The sequence below is a fragment of the Cryptomeria japonica genome, chromosome 7 (assembly GCF_030272615.1).
Source record: "Cryptomeria japonica chromosome 7, Sugi_1.0, whole genome shotgun sequence".
NCBI lineage: Eukaryota > Viridiplantae > Streptophyta > Pinopsida > Cupressales > Cupressaceae > Cryptomeria > Cryptomeria japonica.
The window spans coordinates 369580914-369604835 of record NC_081411.1 but is presented as its reverse complement, the minus strand read 5'-3'; the positions used below and the strand labels follow the sequence as shown (position 1 = coordinate 369604835).

At 33.9% G+C, this 23922-nt stretch overlaps 2 protein-coding genes across 2 annotated transcripts; one reads left to right on the top strand and one right to left on the bottom strand.

Annotated features, from left to right (window-relative positions):
* Nucleotides 1–5035: 5035 nt before the first annotated feature.
* Nucleotides 5036–5506, bottom strand: LOC131856770 (uncharacterized). The gene has a single exon (XM_059208690.1). It carries the CDS (start codon nt 5504–5506, stop codon nt 5036–5038), a length of 471 nt encoding a protein of 156 aa, XP_059064673.1.
* Nucleotides 5507–7646: 2140 nt separating this feature from the next.
* Nucleotides 7647–8150, top strand: LOC131035442 (SKP1-like protein 12). Its single transcript, XM_057967138.2, has one exon. The coding sequence runs from the start codon at nt 7647–7649 to the stop codon at nt 8148–8150; it is 504 nt and encodes a 167-aa protein (XP_057823121.2).
* Nucleotides 8151–23922: the final 15772 nt, after the last annotated feature.

Sequence of the window (23922 nt, the reverse complement as noted above, 5' to 3'; positions counted from 1 at the left end):
AAGCATTGAAAGGCTTCAGCATTCATCCACCAACATGAATGAATGCCTCCAAACTTTCAAAGCATAGCAGAAGCTCAGCAATACTGAAGGTTGATCGATACTCTCTCGTGCCTCACAGGGCAAGGGGGATCAAGCAAATCAATACATATAAGTCTTCTAACAACTTACGATAACCATGAATTCATAAAAACACAGAGATAACTAATCATAGAATGATATCATGCCCATAACAATTTTCTCAAGAAAGATTACCAATCTTCAAACACACAGATTTAAAGACTGCATAACATAGCACTTTATTGATAATTAGCCATTCTGTTTTCCAACAATTTATAGAAAAACCAAAATATTATCTTTCTAGCTTAAGTAGCCTCTAGGCTCATAGTTTTTACATAACTGAATTACACTTTACTTTAACCAAAGTTAAAGAAACCATTTACTATAATAGGAAAGAAAACTAGATCAACAACCACAGTGAGGTTGACACCTCATTTTTAGATTAACTATGCTTCCATTATGGCAGAAAATGCTATGGATATGTCCTGCTTTGCCATAGAGCCATGCCAGCCAGGTGTGCCACCGAGAAGTTAAAGATGACCTAAAAATAAGGAAGACCAATGTGTTGGATCCTTTGTTTCCACACCTCCTTATCCATGTTCACTTCTGCCACTTTTGCCTTGTGTACCTCCAAATGATTAGAGCAGACTATGAGAAGTCATTTGTGGTCAAAAATTTCATTGTCTGAATGAATTGAATTCTTTCTTGAAAGATCTTGGTCATATCCATAGCCGCCTCAATTGTCTTGGCACCGTCTTTCATAAGTTGATTGTCAATGCAATTGAGATCCTTTTGCATTGTATCAATCAAGTATGTCAATCCTCTGAGCAATTTGGTGAACTCTTCATGACCTTGTTTGATGATCGAGTTGTGCCACTCCACATTCTTACTTGATACATACAATACATTATCATCCATATTTTCTATTGGTTTTTCAGCCAAGAACTTCATCACCCCATACTTCTGTATATCATTCATTTGCACAAGGACTGCCACCTATTTGATCATTTCTTTCTCCAAAGCCACTATCTCCAGCTCTTATTCTTTGCTCACAGTTTCAGCATCTTCATAGACTTTCACCAGATTAATGATATAATTTGATCCCTGTTGCATTATAAGGTCCAACCATTTATTAAATATTTCTGTAACTACTATGTTCCTTTCAACCTAGTCTAACATCTTTTGATTGGCTAGAGATTTGGGATCGAATGATACCAGTATCAGTGATGAAGGTTTGGGGGTTTGGATTATGGATGGCATTAATATACTCACCCATTTGAGTAACAACTTGCTTCAATTCCCTTTTTTCTTTTTCATCCTTCCATTTTCTTGAAATTATCCTTTTTGTGGATGATTACAAATTCTTAACATCCACAGCATGCGAAGCAACTCCCAAATCTATCTTTCTAACTGTAAAATCCTCCTCAATAGCTTTATCTACATCTTTTCCTGGAATTGGTTTGACTATCTCGGTCATCCAGTGACCTGTTGTTTCATCTACTTCAAGCATTGTCTATGTCATGAGTTTCTTTAGCTTTGATGCCTTTCCCCAACATTTGCTGACCATATCTTCCATAGGGATTATAATCAACACTATACTCCGTTTCTCTCAAATAGCAGCTTCCAACCATCATGGTGCATTCGCGGGCTCTTTAGGAGGAGGAGTTGCCTATATATCAGGTGAAGTGACAATGACCAAGGTTTTCATGGGGTCTTGTCGGCTTTCCTCTTCCTTGCTTGTGTCCATTTCCTGCATCTCAAGTTCATCCAGATCCTGTGGATCCATTGTTTCCTTTGTCTCTTCACTAGGCTCTAGGTCAACAACAACTTATTTCAAAATGGTCTCCCTACTCTTCTTCTTACTTCTAGACCGAGTTACCCGAGCAACTATGAGACTTGATGGTGAATTCTTTGATCTCCTAGGTTGGATTTTCTCAACAACAAACCTTGAAACACCTGCAACAATAACAATTTCATTAGTGGGAGAAATGGGAGATTGAGTCACAATGTGTGAAACAATTCTTAGTTCATGTGAGGACATGTGAGATGCCTCCTTAAACTTTTGGTTTCTCAACCATCTTTCTATTCTTCTCACAACATTGATGGTTCTAGCTTGAATACTGTCATCCTCCTTATTATTCCAATCAATTTTTGGAATTGCTTTTCCTTGAACCACTGTGTCAAACTCAAGATCTAGCACATCTTCCCCTGTATCTTCTGATACTCCAAATATATTAATTGGAAGCTTCATGGTAATTATTTGTTGCAAAAGGAAGCTTGACCACAATCTTTTCATTACCTCATATTCATCACTACAATTCTCCCAATAATCCTCCAATTGAGGCTCATGAGAAAAAATGATTATCTACTTGTAGGTTTTCAATGTCATAACCTCTACTTTCAAACTTTCATCTTGCCACATACGGCTCCAAGTTCATCCTCTTGAATTCTAATTCTAGGTTCAAGACATCAGATACAGATTTGCAGCTATAGTATTCGAGTTCAATAGAGAATACAACTCCAAACTCACACTTTGTTCCTAATCTTTTATCAATGTAAGCTAGCTGCCTGCTCACTTCTATAAGTACATAGCTATCGAATGCATACCTAGGCAACATGAATGGTTTACCCTCGAAACCACCTACCCATAGCTAAGTAAACCTGGGAAATTGAATAAAGATGATACCATATATGCTTATGAACTCCATTGCTTCGATAGACATTCTCCTGTTCACATCCCCCTAGAGCTTAGAAGCAAGTTTTCTCGCGAAGACTCCTTTCCATTTATCAATTTGCTCGACATGTCTCTGTTGTTGTAATAGGGGATAATAATTTTACACCCTCATCCCATCTACCCAAGGTTAATTACGCAAACCAGGCCAATCCCTTATACAAGCTAGTATGTAGAAAAGATAAGAAGACATATAAAAACCTGACATTCCCACAAAATTACTCAACCCTTCATGTAGTCTTTCTGCAATTATCTGAGACTAATCGATATACCTGTCACCAGATAACACCACCTGGATGAAAAAGTACATCCAATGCTCCCAGTAGAAAGAAAGTGAGTTTCCCTTTACCCTGTTCAGAAGTATCACAATATCCCGCACTTCTATGATGAAATATTCTCTAGTCAGCGGCTTTAGCAGTCGTGACCCTCATTTATGAACTTTTAGGAGCCAATTCCTAGCAATTACACTCTTGTACTTACTCTTCTTTTCTGAGAAATAGGCGTATGAGTTCCCAATGGTCCAGTCTTTATATTCGTCCTTGTGAAGAATTCCCATTACCGCCATTACTATTTCTCTATTGATACTGACTAGCAGCTCACCATTACTAGTTTTGATGCATCTATTCTCTGTATCATACCTATTCATGCAAGCCATCACCAAATCTGGACATGGTTTGACAAGCAGAAATGTAGCAGCTTCAACAAGACCACTTTTCACTATTTTCGCCATCATTTAACTAGTTTGAGGGTTCTTTCCTTTTTCTAAGAAATCCCCTAAATCAACATTAACCAAGGAAGTATCTTCTAGCTCTAGTAATATACTCACTAGACATGAGGTCTGACAAAGCTTCGATAGTATTGGCCTGATACTGCATATCTATACTTCTTACCAACAAATTCTAAAACAAGACAGAATTCTACTCCAACAATTTAGAGATTTTCTTCCTATACTAATAAATCTTCAGAACATAAAGAAACACACCTTAGGAGGAGTCATCTAAACTTACCCGTTACCACTGTGAAAACTAGAAACTTCCAAAGGAAATCAAAATTAGTGTTACCTTTGGTGCCTTCAATTCGCTAAAGTATGGTAGTTGCAACCCTTAAAAACTATAGAAATAAATTCATATATTCCTTTTGATCAGATGGGAAAATATCTATAAGGCCACACACGCTTCATAATGATTTACTTGAAGTGTGTGAAGTAACAGTGAAATAACTAAAATACGATACCATCCTAATTATCCATCACTTGTGCACAAGTAGTTGATACACTCATGATTACTTTCCATATTTAGAATTTTAAACTGCTTAGTGAGGGAATATTCCTTCTTGCCACACCACTTTCATTATCATCAAAAAGCCTTAGAGTTAGTTTTGAAGTGAACTCATTAACCTTGAACCACTTGACAAAAAGTTCAATGGTTCAAGTTCATTTGGGAATTACAACAATGAGTGAGTGGCACACAATAATATCGGGAATGAGCAACATCAATGATTATTAGGTAAAATCCTTGAACCACTTGAGATTTGGTTCAAGGTTCAAAGTTAGAAACCAACTTAAAACATATGGACACCCGCTCATTATACAACAATACATTGTTGTGACTCACAAAGACCTTTTGAACCTTGAACCACTTTTTGTTCACGGGTTTAGAACTCAAGACATAAAATAAAAGTGCGCTTGCAATCATGAACACAAAGACCACTAACAAATTTTTCCTAAAACGCGCTTTGAACTTTGAACCTATTGAACTTTTTGGAAAGAGTTCAACGGTTCAAGTACGAAGAAGAACAAAGACTCGACAAAAGTAAAGGAACAATAAGGCAACTCACAAGTATGAACATTCAAAAGGGAAAATTGTAGGGGGGACTAACATTGGCTCTGACTGGGGACTAGAACTATGAGGGAACTAGAAATGAACTCCAAAATCTCTAGTTTTGCAAGCAGAGTTTATTTAAAGACCCAAACAAAAGGAAAAACAAAAAAGACACACAACTGCCAAACAACCAAAACTATACAAAATAACGAGGGACACTCGTTTACTATTGATATAATTTCAAATCTTAACCATTATAGGTCAGAAGAAGAGCAGTACCATCATGATATGCTAGTTTAAATGAGTTTGGTCCTTTTACCTCATGAATCAAGAATGGTCCTTTCCATAGCGATTCGAACCTTGCATGTGCCCCTTTGGGTTCCCTTCTCCTCTCCTAGAGCAGTACCTCATTTCCTGGCATGAATTTCTACAACCTAGCCCACTTATCAAATATCTTCTTCACCCTCATATGGTGCTCTGTTATCTGGTCCCCTAATTTATCCCTTTCTACATCAATTCTAATCAAATGCATAATCCTCTTTTCTAGATAATTCTGAAAATAAGAATCTTCAATGACAATTTGTAACTTAATAGGTGCTAGTTCCAAGGGAAGTGCTACTTGAGCTCCTACACCATAGACCAGTTCACACGGTGACATGTCGATAGCCCGCTTTGGTGGTGTACGATCAGCCCAAAGGGCTTCATACAGTTTTTTATGCCAATCCTTAAAGTTTTCACTCACTAGTTTTTTCATGATGTTTATGAGATTCTTATTACTGGATTCAACTTGAGTGTTTCCCTGAGGATAATAATCAGAAGAGTGAGCAAGGGAGATTCCATGATCATAGAAAAACAAATAAATCTCAACAGAAGAGAAATTTGTAGCATTATCAGCCATAATTTTTAGTGGGACCCAAAATCGAACCAAGATGTTCTCTTTCAGAAAGTTACAAACAACCACTAAGGATGTTTTTCGTACTGGAAAGGCCTCAACCCATTAAGTAAAATCATCTATCATTGTCAATATATGCGTATGTCCTGCACTAGAAGTAGATGTCAGGGGACCTATAAAATATAGACCCCATTTCTTGAAGGGTTCATCTACAACCAGGGGTCGGAGTGGTAATGTTGCAAGCTGCGGCTTACCCATGAACAAATTACATTTTTCACACTTGACCACCCATGCATACGCATCCCTGAACATCCCTGGCCAATAATAACAATTCCTTAATATATTGTAGGTAGTCACAGTTGAAGAGAAATGGCCACCACAGGCTTCATCATGAAATGTTTTCAACAGAGACCCTTGGAGCGATTTATCGACACAACGCAAGAAGGTACCATCCAATCCCCTCTTATATAATACATCATTAAAAATGACATACTTAGCGGCTTTTAATCTCAAGTTCCTCTTCTCTTTTGAAGAAAGGTGTTTTGGGCAATCTCCATATGTCAAGTAGTAAGAACATCTGCGAACCAAGAATCCTAAAGGCCAACAAACAAGACTAAGGGCAATTCCTCTGTCACTTCCTCTTTACTCTCAACAATTAGCTTGCAAAAACCCTATCCGCTTACCAATTTTGTGGGCCTAATATCTAAATTGAACTCATGAATTTTTGACTCCAAGGAGGCCCTATTATTCATTCCTATGTCTTGTTGTGTCAATATGCTCTTGACTGCTAAATGAGGCACATAAACAATTGCGTGGGAATGGAGAATATAATACCTGAACTGCTTTACAGCCTTCACAACTACATATGCTTGCTTTTCCATTATTGAATAGTTCAATTCATGCTTTTTCATTGGTACACTCATGAGTGATATCAGGACTTCATCACTATCATCATTCTTCTGTAATAAGATTCCTGACATAGTGTGCTCTGAGGCATAACAGTAGATAACAAAATCGTTATTAAAATCAGGATTAACCAAAACAGGTGTATGACCAATAGCATTCTTTATTGAGTTGAACATTTTCTTCCCCTCATTCCATTTAAAAGCTTGTTTTTCACTCATCAAATTCACGATATACCTAGTAGTCTCTACAAAAACAAGGATGAACCTCAAAAAATTTACTTGTCTGAAGAAGGCTCAAATGACATTCCTGCTTGATGGTAGAGTTAGCTGTTGAATTGCTCTTACCCTTTCAAGATCTATTTGCACCCCTTCCTTAGAAACAATATGACTAAGCAACTTACCCTCTGTGACTCCAAACACTGATTTCTTCGAGTTTAAGGATACCCCATGCTTGCGACACCTCTGTAACACTTGTCTCATGTCTCGCAGGTGATGCTTTCTTTTTTTTGAGAATACTCTTAAGTCATCCAGATATACAACAATGATCTTATCCTTTAGGTGACCAACAATATTTTGGAGATACTTTGAAATAACATGATGTCTTTGGTGATGCTTAAGGAAAATCTTTTGATAGCCTCCTCTCCTTCTATAATGGCTTTATCTTGTTTACTTATGTTTGAACTTTCTCATTTAAACATTTGATTTTATTTAGACCTTTTTATGAACGACCATTTTATAATATTATATTATTATTTTTTTAATTAATTTAAAGAATTAAATAAAAAATTTATTAATTAAAAAAAATACAATAATTTTAAATCAAATAAACAATTAAGAATACAAAACATTTGTAAAAAATAAAAATTTATATCACCACATGTTAAAAAGAAAAAAATTGAAAAGAAATTTTACATAATAACCCTGTATACTACTATTAAGTTACATATCACGCATGAAAAGATAATCTAAATCCTGAATTTGGAATGTATTGTTATACAAGTCAATTCCAAATTAATTTGAATAAATTCCAACAATAAAATTAACCAAAAAGTCGCACCCATTAAAATAGTGAAAGGGGAAGGTATAAATTAGGAACCAGATGTTGCCTATTTAATCCATTTTACGAATTGCACTTTCTTTAGAAATTCTGCAATATCGATACTTTTCTTACCGTTCGATTACATTCCCGATCCGTCCTGCATATTCTTTCAACAGTGGTATTCAATTCTGTACATTATAAAATGGGGGCAAATACAGTGACATTCAGGCTATTCAGAGATGAAGAAGTGTATGAAGATTTCGAAGTGGAGAAAATGGCTGCAATAGAATCAGTGGTCGTAAAAACATTTATAGACAGACACACAGGAATGGAGCCTCTGAGGATTCCCATTCCTTATGATAACATCAAAAGTAGGAAAGTGCTGGAGATGGTATTAGACTACTGTAAATTCCATGCTCATGCAAAATCCAGCAGTATACCAGTAGACGATGTGACGGTATGGGATAATGAATTCACTGACAAAGCTCTTGCTGCGGATAAAAATCAGGCGACCTTCTGCCAAATTCTTTTGGCTGCGAATTTTCTTAAAATCGAAGATCTATTTCGTTTGGTATGTAAGGCCGCTGCAGAGTTTCTGAAACACAAAAGTGCGGAAGAAGTGCGGCAGATGTTTAAGACAGAGAATGATTTTGGTGAGCAGGAAGAGGAGGCAATCAAGCAAGACACACAGTGGACCTACTCATAACTGAAATTTGTGAAGGTTCTTAGTAAAGGGACATTCACTGATTTATTGACATTTTAGGTGATCATTTAGTTCATTGACATTTTATGTTGATATATAAGCATTTATCGTTTTAATATACATGTAAATTGTTTTTGTTGAATGCAGTATAGCTTTCTATTTCGTATATCTCTCCTGTGTATCTTTTGCAAGCGATACCATTGACCTATCCTTGTTCATTCAAACTGCTCCCTACCTTCTATATATCACTGCATTTTACATTACTATATAACAAGGCAATTATAATTTTGTTTGATAATCCATTTCCTTAATCTCCACGTGCGAAGAATGTTCAAGAAATTTTTGATAGTTATGAAGTTTTATAATTAGCTCATTAAGTAATGGAATGTCCAAGAAAACTTGCGATATAGAGACAGCTATAAATACATAATTAGCATTAAAGCATTTTTTAAATACTACATATTTCTTGTGCAATGTTATGTGTTCTGGATGGCTTTAACCAATTTCTAAATATATTACTATGTAATATGTTGGGGGAGTGTGGGTGATTGGAGCTCTAGGTCTCAAAGTCTTTTAAGGCAAGATTCTATCACAAGCGTCGAGGGTGTCAAATATTAGAAGGAAAAAATATATATAAGATGATGGCAATCATGAACTAATTAATTTTTAACTTTGCTTATCTAAGGGAGGCTTCCTTATGTTGCTGCAGTATATATCATGCTTAGAAGGTAATGTTTACCTTGTTACAAACTATAATGAATACACATTCTATCCTAGTTTTTGTTCTCATTTTGTAGTTGTATATAAGTTTGTAAGAGTAACCATCTTATTAAAGTAGAAAACAATCAAATCACTTTCGAAAATTTATTTTTATATTGTACATATTTCGACATGACAATGAACAAAGTTGTACAACACACAAATTAAAGAGAATTCAAAAGGATTTTTTAAGGGTGTTTTGGGATGATATGAAGATGGATCCAATATTAGACTTTTGCCTATATATAGTTGGGTAAATTAGAGTAACAAGACGGCACACAGTTATAAGAAAGACTAATTGGTGGAGATGATGGAAAACATAAGAACATTGTAGAAGAGATGTAGAAATACTTTGAGATGTTTATGAAATGTGAGTTGTCTTTCTTCCTTGGACTTCAATTTTCTCTACTAGATGATGGTATCTTAAATTATTAGGATAAGTATGCTAATGAAATATTAAAGAAGTTTGGCATGGAGATTCTAAACCAGTAAGTACTCATGTGACTATTAGTTATCATTTAAACCAAGATGACGAGTCATCTCAAGTTTATCATACTCTTTATAGGTCTATGATTATCAAATTACTATATTTGACTACTTCTAAACTTGATATTATGCATGCATTATGTTTGGTTGCAAGATATCAATTCAATCCTGAAAAATCTCATGTGAAGGTTGTTAAAAGGATATTCAAATATTTGAGGTGAACTCTAGACTATTGTTGGTAGTATAAAAGGGATGCTGATTTCTCTTTGAATGCCTATACAAATTCTAATTTGGATGGTTTTGTGAATGATAGGAGAAGTATGATTTTTTGCATTCTTCTTGGCAGATAGATTCATCTATTGGTTCAATACGAAACAAGACCTAGTGTCCTTGTCAACAATAGAAGTTAACTATATTGTTGCAACATCTTGATGCACCCAAATGTTATGGATGAAGAAAAATTTGAAGGATATCAAGATGGTATATGATAAGCCTATTTCTATTACATATGATAATACAAGTACTATAAATATTTAAAATAACCCAATGATGCATTCAAGGACCAAGCATATTTCTATCGAGTATGAGTTCTTAAGAGAGAAGCTTGAAAACCAACAATTTGTATTAGAATATATTCCTACAAAAGATTATATTACAAAAAAATTCACAATGGCACATTCAAAGGATACATTCTAGTATCTCAAGGAGAAGCTAGGATCTATTACACCTTATAACCAGATGCATAAGATGATGCATTTATCTAGGGGTAGAAATTCAAGCAATATCATTTTCACTTGGATTGATGTAGGATGCCTCTCAGGGGGACTAGGTATCTTGTTGGTTGTTGCTGATAGGGGGAGTGTGTATGATTATTTTGGAAGAATGTGGCAACAGTTAGTATCTTACAAGAAATACAAACATGAAATGATTTCCAATTTTAGAAAACCTAAGGATGTTCTGCCTCTTCATCATAGACTTAGACTCCTTCCTAACCTTCCATTCCTCCTATTTATGCTTGAGTTCCACCTCTTATATCATACAAACATATACCATCATATGTCTCTCAATCTAGTGAGGTTCCTTCTATTCCTCCTTCTACAAAGGAAGAAAAAGAGTTGATGTTAGTTTATTCTAATCCTTTACAAATTCTAAGTCAAACCAAGAGAAGTTGTAGTGCTTGAGACTAACAATGAAGACATCATCCCAAGGCCCATGAACTTGCTTCCCAAACCATTTACTTAAGAAACCTACCAATACTTTAATCATATTTGACCAAACTGTGACCTACCCAAGGGAGGAAAAAAATCTTAAGAAAATTAAATTTTGTAAATATCATTATTGTTGTTTTCATATTACAGATCCTATTATAACTAATCTAGATGATGATATGGATGATAATGTTCATGATGCTAATGCAAATGACAGTGTTGATTATGATTATATGTATGAGGTTATTCAAATCAATCATGGGTTATCTTGAAAATTTTCCAAACCATTAACTCCAACTCCTATTGATAAACAAAGTGACACATCATTAGAGCATGGTCCTTATTTGGAACTGGCAATATATCCATCTACCATGCTCTATATTTCTCTTCTTGCATCTTGTCCACCTTACCTAAATGATGTTAAGAATGATTAGGGGTGTATGATTTCCTTTAATAGAGTCATTTGCGGCATGGATTCTATATTGTATGTTTTCTTATCCATAATGTGGTTTCATTAGGATGTGTTGCTTGATATGTCTTTGTGTTATGTTAGATTCTCTCTGGATGACTCTTGTTTCTTTGTTGGTGCAAGGTAATAATGAGACCAAATCCATTGTGACATTCCTCTATTTGTACTTCAATTCTTATATATGTAATATCCATGTGTTCTCTTTGTACCTTCATGTTGTCTACTTGGGGATGATGCAAGGCATTTAAATCTCTTTTTGGTGTCCTCCATGTTGACCCAAAAAGAAACTTGTTTGAACATATCTTATGTATTCTTCTTCCATTGTGCTTGTAGTTGTACTACCTTTGCGAGATGAGGTCAATTCAATGTAGTTATACTTCACATACTTGGAATATCATATGCACACACTAACCTCAAAGTTAGTAGATCCATTATGTTCTCTTTCTTTTCACATTATTTGTTTTCCTTCATTTGGTCCTTGTTTTGAGGCATGTCATAGTGGATATGTGCTTGTCTTTTGGATGCACATATTCTACCTTAAATAAATTTCTCCTTGTAATGAGTACACAATCACTTTAACATGGGGGCATAGACTCCACTCTTCATTACATTTTATGCAAACACCATAGTTCAATTTTTGTAGTCGTATTTTTTAGGGTACTTAGCAAACTATACCCTTTTCTTTGCAATTTTCTTTTGATAGATTTATTTGTAATCAATTTTACTTATGAGATTGGATTAGGACAGTAGATCCTAGTAGCGTTAGAAACTGAGAACTTTTTTGCTAAGTATCCCTGTGACAAATATGGCCAAGATAATGAGGAAGGTTTAAAAAATAAGAATAAACGACAATATTCTTACAAACAACAAAACTTCTCAAAAAAGAAAAAAAGATTATGCATTAAGGAAGGGAATGTAAAATTAGAAGTTAGTGTCTAGTACTAAAATATTATTTATGGAAATTGGACCTATTAGTGCAAATCAATATGATGAGAAGTTTCAAGATGATGAATAAAGTGAAATAAGTCCTGAAGGATAACTTTTGTGTGCCTTGGAAGAAATCAAGAGATTAAAAATGGATAATTCACAGCAAAAGGTGTTAGCATTGAAGGAAAGTGATACCTTAAAAAGTGAACTTGAGGAAAGGAATCAAATGATCATCAACATAAAGGTTGAAATTGAAGAACGTAAAAGACAAACATAGGTAATCAATTCTAAACTCTTATTAAAATATGAAAATGTTTAAAGTTAGAAAGAGAAGTAGTGAATTTGACGAGTGAACTTAAACAAGTGAAGGTAGATTCTGATAAACAAGTTAGGTTTGAAAAGTGTTCAAATTTTGTAGATGAAATGTTAACCAAACAGAGCTCAAATAAGAAGACATCTAGTTTGGGGTTTGGAAAAGGACAAGTTTTCAATGGCAAAGACAAAAGAAATAAATTTGTCAAAGCTCACAGACAACAAAGGTATTCACAATTGCCTTTTCCTACTAGAAGATTGACAACAAACAAATAGTATTATTTTCATGGTTTTTGTAATATTTGTAACTATTTTTGTCATAAAGTAGTTAATTGTAGAGTTGTGTCATGAAGGAATGTTAATTTTATTAGTATAAATTCTTTTAATTCTTTGAAGGATTTCAATGTGATTAGTTTTAGCTGTCAGAATATGGTCATATTGCAAGAAATTGTAAAATGAATTTTTAAAAAAGGAACATGACAAAGAACAAGGTCTTGAAGAATGAGGCAAAAAATGTATGTAAGAAAAAGGAAAAAAAATCCATGATCATTCAAACAACATTGCATGCTAACAAGGAAAATCTTTGGATAATGGACAGTGGTTGCTCAAATCACATGATAGGTGATAAGAGTAAGTTTACTACTTTTACTGATTTGAATTGTGGTCTAGTAAAATTTGGAGAGAGGTCTTCAATTCAAGTCCATAGTAAAGGTTGTTTGAGCATTAATGGTATTTTAGAAACAAATAATGTCTAGTTGATTGATGGACTAAAATACAACTCACTAAGTATTAGTCAAATGTGTGATAATAGTTATTTTATGCTCTTTAATGCTCAACAATATGAAATAAAGAAATCTAAATCATGAAAACTTGTTATTGAAGGTAGAAGAACTGAAATTTATATTTATGAGTTAAGGAAGGTAAAAGGTATAAAATATATGTTTGGTAGAGAAGATTAGGTCATGTGAATTATGAAAATCTTGTTAAAATTAGTTCCATGAATTCAATTAGACACATGCCTAAAATTTTTAAGCCTAACAATATTGTTTGTAAGGAATGCCAATAGGGAAAGAAAACTAGAATTGGTTTTAAGCCAAAAAAATTCAATTTTGCAACCTCTAGAGTTAATTCATACAAATATTTGTAGACCAACTATAATTAGAGGTTTAAAAACTAAAAGATTATTTATGCTATTTATGGATGAATTTTCTAGAATGATATTGGTGACTTTTCCATAAGAAATATTAGAGGCTTTTGAAAGATTTAAACTTTCTAGAAAAATGGTTGAAACAGAAAGTGATTTTCAAATTAAGTGTCTTGGATCTAACAAAGGTGGTGAATTTTCTACTAATGAATTTGATGAATATTATGATAATTATGGTATCAAAAGACAATATTCTACAACAAGGACACCCCAACAGAATGGTGTAGTCTAAATAAATAACTGATTAATTAAATAAATGGCAAGGACTCTTCTTAATCAAGAAAAAACATTAGATAAGTTTTGGGTAGAAGCAGTTCATACAACTGTATAGACTTTTAACAGAGTACAGTTAAGGCCTAATAATAAGAAAACTATATATGAACTATGGTATGGTAGACCTCTAGTTGTTAAGTATTTCAACGTTTTTGGAAGTAGATGTTTTATTAGAAGAGCTGAGGATAATTTGGAAATTTTTTGTCCTAAATGTGATCAGAATTTTTTTCTTGAATGCCCCACACATAGAAAAGCTTAAAAATTTTATAATGCTAGATTTAAGAAGATTATTGAAGTGCTAAAGTGAAAGTGGGTGAACTTGTGTAGGAAGATAGCTCTGAAGAAACTATTTTCAATAAGGAATATAAAAAAATTGCCAAGGATTCTGAAATTAATGCCTCTAAACATGATTTTGATGAAACAATATATATAAATGGTGGCTACGTGGCTCTTAAATATGATAGTGAAAAGGCTCCCTCAAAACTTGTACAAAAAAACCATCTCTTACAATAGATCATTTGTCACAAAGATGATGGTGTCTAGACATGGAAATGAGTTTCCAAAGAGTATGATGAGGAGGTATATCTTTCTTCATTTTTTGAATTAGAACCTAAGTCTTATATTGAGGCTAGTAGTGATAAAAATTGGATTAATACAATGAAAGAGGATTCAAGTCAAATAGTGAAAAATAAAGCCATGGGAATTAGTTCCTGGGCCTATTGATAAAAGTGTAATTGGTGCTATGTGTGTATTTAGGAACAAACTAAACAAGAATGGGAAAATTGAGAGAAATAAGACTAGATAGGTATGTAAAGGATATGCACAACTTGAGGGGATTGACTTCGATGAACACCTGTAGCTAGATTACAATCTATTTGAATATTTTTGACATTTTTCAATTTATAAGAATTTTAAAGTATGGCAAATGGATGTTGAACCTACATTTTTAAATGGCTATTTGGAATTAGAGGAATACATTGAAACATGGAATAACTTGAAGGATTAAAATTTCTAGGAAAACAAGATTATGTGTTCAGGTTAAAAAAGGCCTTGTATGATCTTAAATAACCTCATAGGGCTTGGTACTCCAGGTTGGATCAACATCTTCTTAAATAGGGTTCAACATAGGTAGTGCAGGTAGAAATCTATTCAAGTCAGTTGGTGATCATGTATTTGTGGTAGTAGTTTATGTTGATGACATTGTTTTTTGTGGTGATGATACTATTTGCAAAGACTTTGCCACCCAAATGAAAACAAAATTCAAAATGTCTATAATAGGAGAGATTTAAAATTTTCTTGGATTGCAAGCGTCTTAGTTGGATGCATGTATATTTATCTCTCAAACTAAATATACCAAAGAGATTCTTAAAACATTTCAAATGGAAAATGGAAAACATGTCAGTATACCAATGATCACGGGTTATAAATTGAGTAAAAATGATAATTCACCAAATATAAACTAGATAGAGTATAGGTATATGATTGGAAATTTGTTATATATTACAACATCAAGACCTGATATCGTGCAAGTTATGTGCATGGTTGACAAATTTCAATCTGCTCCTAAGGTTTCACATCTTAATGTTATTAAAAGGATATTTAGATATCTAAGGGATATAGTAAATTTTGGTTTCTAGTATCCAAGGACTAATGATTTCACTTTGACAACTTATACAGATGTAGATTCGGCTAGTTGTATCGATGACAAGTGTAGCACTATTGGTGGTGCATTCTTTTTTGGATATAAGTTGGTTTCTTGGATAAGCAAGAAACGTGAGTTTGTGACTTTTTCTACTGCTAAGGCTGAATATTTTGTTGTACATAGGTTTTGTGTATCTAAAAAATACTCAAGGATTTGAAGGTGATATATGATAAACCCATTTTCATTTTCTATGATAATACTAGCACAATTAACATTTCTAAGAATTTGGTTCTTCATTCATGTACTAAGCATATATTCATTATCATTTTTTGTGAGAAAGAGTTGCAAATCATAAGGTTCAACTTGAATATGTTCCTACCAAGAAACAATTGGTAGATATATTTACTAAACTGCTTCCTAACAAGACATTTGAGACTCTTCACACAAGGCTTAGGGTTGTGGTCTCTCTAGTCTCACTTTGACTCTATCATTTTCTTAGGGGGAGTGATTTCTTGTTCACGTTTATTATCCCCAACCCTTTGTCATTGATGTCAAAGGGGGAGAAATGTGTTGAGTGTTATATGTTTAGATTTCAGGTTTAAGATTTTATGGTGTTTCATTTTTTGTTTTGCAAATTATTTTTAGATGACTGAATTTGGTTTTGATGGATGGTTTTAGATTTTCCATGGTTTTCCATTGATTATAATTTGGTTGGAGTAGAGTTATAGGATTTTTTATTTTGCCAGATTTGTTATTATTTCAGATTTAGTTTTCTTGCACTTTTGAGTTTTCCATGGTTTTCCATTGATGTAATATTACACTATCGACATAACAAAAACCTTCTAAAATGACAATATAAGTCATTTTGATGACATACTATCAATCCTCCTCTATCGATATTGGTATTCTGAAAGACAATCCCATGGAATCTCCAACACTATTGGAACTACACAAAAAGGATAAATCGACAATATAGACTTATTCTGAAAATGCACCTTGGAACACTATTGGTATAGCTATACCAATCAAGACTCATCGGCTAGATTTATACTATTGGAATAGCATGAAAAAGTTAAATCAACACTAGAAACTATTCTGATTAGTTGGCCATTGGCTAAGCTAATCTGATAACTATTGTCAATGCGAAAACTAACCATCAGTAAATTGTCCTGATATGCTTCCACTGAGTCCACAACAATTTTTGAACAATTTTGTTTTTTTTAAGTTGAAAAAGTTTTGTTGAAATTTTGACGAACATAGAAATTGGCATATGTTATACTGATAAACAAACATCCTCAAAGATGACCTTTTTGGCATAGCTATACCACTCACCAAAAGGATAGTTTTATTTGATTATGTATCCCAACAACACAAGTCATTCTAAAAACACTTCATTAGAATAGTTATCCTGAATAGCAACTCATCGGCAAGGCTAATATTGTCAGGATAACTTGAAAGGGGTACACTGATTCTATAAGTTATTCTGATCAGTTATTGTCATCGAACTTGCAACATACAGAGCCTGATGATCCACAAATATTGGCGATGAGTTTTTTGTACACATGATATTGATTTCATCATAATAAGAATGAAAGTTTTCTCCACCTGGTTGGGAAATGGATGACAATTCAGTGTTTTTTCAATGATTTCAAATGAATTTTTTGCAACATTCTATGGTGTTTTTCATTGATAGATGGATGAAAATTTGTGATGAACACCACAAACATTTTCTATGCCACTGACTGATGAATATGAGTCGTGGTTTCAATATATAATAATTGGTCGTTACAACGACAAAATTCTACTAACAAAATTTAAGCTAGGGTTTTGTTAATAAATCAATAATATTTTTGTTGATATGTCAGCAAACATTCATCGTAATTAGGAGTCAAATACAATAGTGATAGCAATAGGCTCATCATAAATAATTCCTAAATCTTTCAACATATGCTTGATCTAAATTACCTGAGTATAATTGCTAGTAGTAGCAATGTATTCAACCTCTATAGTAGATAAAGAAATAGCATTTTGCTTCTCACTTGCACAAGAAACCAACTTCTTACCCAAATGGAATGCACCACCACTAGTACTCTTTCAGTCATCAACATCTTCTTCCCAATCAGAATCTATAAAAGCACTCAAAGTAAAGTCATAATTCTTAGGATACCACAAACTTAAATCGAGTGTCCCTTTAATATATTTGAATATCCCTTTTATAGCAGTAATATGAGATTCCTTAGGATCAACTTGAAATCTAGAAACATGACACACAACACTCATTATATTAGGTCTAGTCCGAGTCAAATACAATAATCCACCAATCATATATCTATATGTAGTTTGATTCTCTTTTAGAGAATTGTCATCCTTTGTCAACTTACATCCGATCACCATAGGTGTACCAACTAGTTTAGAGTCCTCTAAACCAAATTTCTTCAATAATTCCTTCACATACTTGGAATGAGATATAAAAATACCTTTATCCAACTAAGTAATTTGCAATCCCAAAAATAATTTCATCTCACTAATCATAGACATCTCAAACACATTCTCCATCTCTTTATCAAATTTCTTACATAGACAATCATTTTCTCCAAAGATAATGTCATCAACAAAAACTTCAACAATTAAAATGTTATTATGATCAATCTTGAAATAAAAATTACTATTAGTAGTACCTTTATTGAATCCAATTTTCATCAAATACTTGTCCAATCTAGCATACCAGGCTCTAGGGGCTTAAATCAATCCATACAATTCTTTGTTCAATCGGCAAACCATTTCCTTTTCATCTATCAACTGAAATCCATCTAGTTGCTCAATGTCGACTTCTTCCAACTCACCATTAAGAAAAGTTAACTTGACATCCATCTGATAAACTTTGAAATCTTTGTGAGTAGCATAGGCAAGAAATAATCTAAAAGATTCAATTCTAGGTACTGGAGAAAAAGTCTCCTCATAATCAATTGCTTCCATCTGTGAATAACCTTTACCAACAAGTCAAGTTTTACTTCGAGCAACTTCACCTTGTTAATTCAACTTATTCTCGAATACCCATTTAGTTCCAATTTTATTTTTATCCTTAGGTCTACACCCAAGAATCCATGTATTATTTTTCTCAATCTAATTCAATTCTTCTTCCATAGCTTTAATCCAATTTTCATCTTTACATGCTTGATCAATATTTTTAGGTTCAATCTTAGAAATCAAGAAAATTTCTTTAGCAAGTCTTCTCCTAGTCATCACACCTTTATTCTTATCACCAATAATCTAATTTTCTGAATGATTCAACCTCACATACCTGGGAGTTATAGGATTTTCTTGAATTTTAGGCTCTTGAACTCTTTCTTCTGCACAAGCATTTTTATCTTTCTCTTCATTCTCTAATTTTTTTGGATCAATCTAAACTTGACTTTGGGTTTGCACTTGTTTTCCTTTATCTGAACTAGCATCCTGATCATCAAAATCATATCCATGAGATCTAATTTGTCTTGCATTACCTTCATTAACCTTCACATTAGCACTTTCAACAATCTTCCTCAATCTTTTATTAGAACACCACTAGGGCTTACTTCTAGTAGAATAACCAAGAAAAATTCCTTCATCACATCTAGCCTCAAATTTAACTAGATCTTCATCTCTTTTAATATAGCATCTACTTCCAAAAATTCTAAAATATATAATAGTAGGAGCATGACCAATCCATAACTCATAAGGAGTCTTACTAATATATGTTGGTGTAAATAACTATTCATGTTGGATATTATTACACTTTACTTAAGTTTACTTAGGATAATGTATTTCATAGTAGTTTGGGTATGAGACACTTGGGTGTTTGTGCCATATTGGGATAGTGTGTAGGAGAATTTCCACCTTTTGTGGTGTTGATCTTGTTACTAGTCTATCATATCCACTTATTGTGGAGTGATAATTCCACCTTCAGTGGGTGATCCACCTCATGTGGAATATTTTATTATTTATCCTACCTACCACACCTATTTCCTACCTACCCTTGTTTCTTATTGAGCCACGTGTCATGTTTGTGTGCTCACATATCCATATAGCCTTACCTATATTGTTAGAGTATTCGGGTATTTACTTGATTAATTAAACAATATTTGTTTAATTATTTAAGTTCCCTTTATCTCTTTTACACTTAAGCTAACTTTAGGTGCATAATAATTAATTATTATGTGCAAGCCTAGGTTTTCTTTTTTAGGGTTTCTTCACCTATTGGAGGATTATTCTTTTCATTGTATTGTAAGGAAATGATTATCACATTACACATTTTGTGAATATTGAGCTCTCATCTTTTTGAGCATATTTTCTATGTATTTGTTTTATCTATTATTTGATTCCTTGCTTCTCCTTGTAATAGGTTATTGAGCTTGCAAAGATCATTTGGGCTCCTATGGTGTTGTGTTTCTCAACTCCCACATGGTATCAGAGCTTCAGATCTGTAGCTATTTGTTCTTGTTTTGAGAATTTTTCCATTGGAAGCATATCTGGGGTTTCAGGAAGTTTTTCTTTTGCACTTAGGGATAGGAATTTTTCTGAACACTTTGGGCCTAAACGGACCTCACCATTATGCTCAGAAGGCCCAAAAACCCCTATGGTCATATAAAAATTGACCATTTTTTACTCATGATCCTCTGGGTGATTTTTGGACTTGTTCTTCAGATCTGTATATTCGGAGGTTTGTCCAATTGTTTTTTTTTCATTTCTGGGGGTAGCTGATTTTTTGGTACATTTTTGTGCCAAAAGAACCTCTCAATTTGATTCAGAAGGCTAATTCCATGAATTTTGATATATAATTTGCCTATTTTCAGTGATAGGGGTATCTGGGGCATGATTTTTTATTGGCACATTTTTCGAGGCATAGAAATCTGTACGACTATACTACAAATGCGTCAGAAAAATTTACCCTTTTATGCCATAAAAGGGTTTTTTTTATTTTGGATGTAACTTGGTCATACAGAGGCATTTTTTTACAAATATTATATCATCGGAAAGATCTTTCTGAGGTCTATCCAGATCTGGAGGTTTGAACGTTTGATTTTACTTTTTTGATAGTGTGTTTTTCTATCAAAACTAGAGGTTCCTTTTTTGCACTCTAGGAGACATCACTTGAGCATCCATCTGAACCCTATTTTTTGACAACTTTATATTGTTGGAAAGTTTGTTCTGTATACATTCCAGCCATATGGGTTTTCTTTCCAGATTCTGCTCTAGGAATATTTTATGCAATTTTTTCTTGCTTTTCAGCACTCTGGTGGATATCTTGGTTGTTTAAGGTCTTGGGATCTCTTCTCTGAGTAGGATATCTTGGTTTTGGTTCTTTTTTTTGGTTCCAGCCTTATTATCATTGTAGCTTCTTTTATGCAAATACACTGAGATAAAGTGCCATCATTCATTGTTTACTTGGGATCTTGCACATCTTGTGCCTTATTCTACATGCACTACTTTTAAAGTGCCATGATAGGGTTGATGTTTGCCTTTTGTTTGTCAAGTGAGTGTTCCTTCCACGACATTCGTCTCATGTTGTGTGTCAAGTGAGTGTTCCTTCCACGACACTATATACTTTCTCTACGCCTTTGATGTTCCTAATTCTTCGTCATGTAGTTCTTGTTGGCCATTCTTTTTAGTGTACTTGTTCCTCTCCCTTTTTTAGCATTATGGGGAGGTTTGTCCAGTTGGTTCTAATGCTTCCATGGTTTGATTGATCAGCTCTTCAGGCTTTAGTTTTTCATACCATTTCTATCTTCGAGTTCAGTTGTTTGCCTTTGTTTGCCTTCTGATTTGAGTAGTGTCATTTGAGGGCACTCATACAGATCACAATCTTCCCTACCTGGTCATGTTCTATTTCAGTGGAGGTTCTTCAAATCAGCAGTTATTCTCTGACAGTGTTTACAAGTTCTTCATGCTTCAGTGATTCTTCTGATCTTCTCTTGTTCCTATCTTTTTGGAGCATTTTTGTTTGAAGGCTTTTTCAATCCTTCTTCTTTCTTTTTCCATCTCTGTTTGGAGTAGATTTTTCTTCCCATGTGTTTTTCTCTATTTCTTCAGTTCATAGAGATTTTGTTGTATTTGGGTACCTGATCAGGCCTTGTTGTCGGGACCCATCTTTCTTGCTTTTAGTGGTTGTTCTAGGTTTTAGCTTCTCCCTAAGTCTAGCTTAAGGGGGGTGTTAGAGTATTCAGGTATTTACTTGATTAATTAAACAATATTTGTTTAATTATTTAAGTTCCCTTTATCTCTTTTACACTTAAGCTAACTTTAGGTGCATAATAATTTTTATTAATTATTATGTGCAAGCCTACGTTTTCTTTTTTCGGGTTTCTTGACCTATTAGAAGATTATTCTTTTCATTGTATTGTAAGGAAAGGATTATCACATTACACATTTTGTGAATATTGAGCTCTCATCTTTTTTATCATATTTTTTGTGTATTTGTTTTATCTGTTATTTGCTTCATTGCTTCTCCTTGTAACAGGTTATTCAGCTTGCAGAGATCATTTGGGCTCCTGTGGTGTTGTGTTTCTCAACTCTCACATGTATGAGCAAGCTCATATTCATTGTATGTAACTTGTAATGATCCAATTGATCAATATTTTCTTGGTAGAATATAGTTTATTTTTATCATCTATTTTGTTATCTCGTATTTGTGATTTTCATTGCCTCTAGTTCTTGGCAAAATCTCACATGGTATCAGAACCATTAGTGTGTCATTGGTTTGCCAATTAAGAGAAATTTGATGCTATTTGGGATTGTGTATTTTGAAGCTTTCTATTACAATTTATTATTGAAGGTCGATGGGTAAAATCTGAGGTTACCATTGGATTGAGGACGTCCAAGAAAGTTAGTTTTGCATTTTGTTTCATCCAAATTAGACTTCGGAGGCCAAATCTAGAGGCATTTGAAGTTTGAAGCTGTGACAGAAATTTTTCAAAAATTATAATTTTGCAGGCAATTTTAAAATAGCGATATCTCACTCATCCAGACTCCTTTTTTTGAGCAATTATTTTTGTTTTGGAGTATAATTTCGTGATCTGTACAGTGGTGCAGTATTTTTCAGATACAATTTTTTTTGAAATCATGAAATCCCGATTTTTACAAATTTGGAGGTTTCGTTTGGGCTCATATGGACTCCTTTTCATGTGCCATTTTTTTAAAAGTGCATAATTTTTTGTCTACTTCCATAATCTGCCATTTTTTTATATAAACAATCAATCAAAATCTTGTAATGATCCAGTTGATCATATTTTGCATCTTGATAGAATATAGTTTATTCCTATCATCTATTTTGTCTCTCTTATTTGTGTTTTCCATTGGCTCTAGATATTGGCAAATTCTCACATGGTCTAGAGCTATAATTGCAACTGGGGTGGTTGATCATGCATCTCAATTATACTCCTTTTCAGATTTTGTTGATGATGATGATTTCACATATGATGATTCTACACATGATGATCACACCTCTTGTGATGGTTCAGATTTCGAGGAGAACTTTGGGTACATGAACTTGGGGATTCTCACATGTGATCCCATTCTTTAGCCTTGTGTTTCATCTCCTCCTATTGATATCACATCACCTATTGTACCTAATGATGTAGATAGTGCCACAATTTTGCCTTCATGTGATTCAGTGCAGCAGAATATACATTGTCTTTCAGCTTCATTTTTTTGGGATGATTACTTGACTGACATTGCAGGTTTGTTTGTGGAATCCTACATTGTAGATTTGGGAGACATCATTGATGATATTCATCTTCTCTTTGATGAACATGATCCTTCTTTGATTATTGCAAGCAAACACTCTGACCCTCTTGTTCATTTTCTACATGATCATTCTTTCGAGGTTGAGATTATTGTGGATACTTATGTACAACAGTTGGAGGAGGTCTCTTTATGCTTTGAGGAGACATGTGAGTCTTTGGGACATGTTCTACTTTCATCTCCACTCGATCTTGGAGTGCCTTTTCCAGTAGTGTGGAGCACAGTTGACCACCTTTGGAGGGGGTATCTTTCAGCATCGACATGGGGACACTTGAGTAGTTTTGAGAGATTCCATTCATCATGAGTTATTTTCATACATCTTCCCTTCATGATTGGGGACACTTCATGGATACACCTTTGGTTTTGTTTCTTCCTAAGGGGAAGAATTTTGTTAAACTTTCATGGAGCAGTTTCTTCATACATCATCGAGCTTCTATCATTGGTGGAGATTCCACATTGAGGGGGGGATTCCTAGCTTCTCTTCTTCTCTCATATGGAGGGGACTTTTTCCTCACATGGGGTTTTCTTCCTCACATACTTATATAAGAGTTCTCTTGTATAGCTTTCATCTCTCTTTTGGGGGAGCGTTTTTTCCCATTGGGTTTTTCTCTCTTTCCCCACTTTGTGAGAGATTTAATTGCATTGGTTTTCAGACATTTGCATTTGTACATGGGCTAACATGGCCTAGTAGTCGGGACCCATCTTGCATTGCTTAGTTG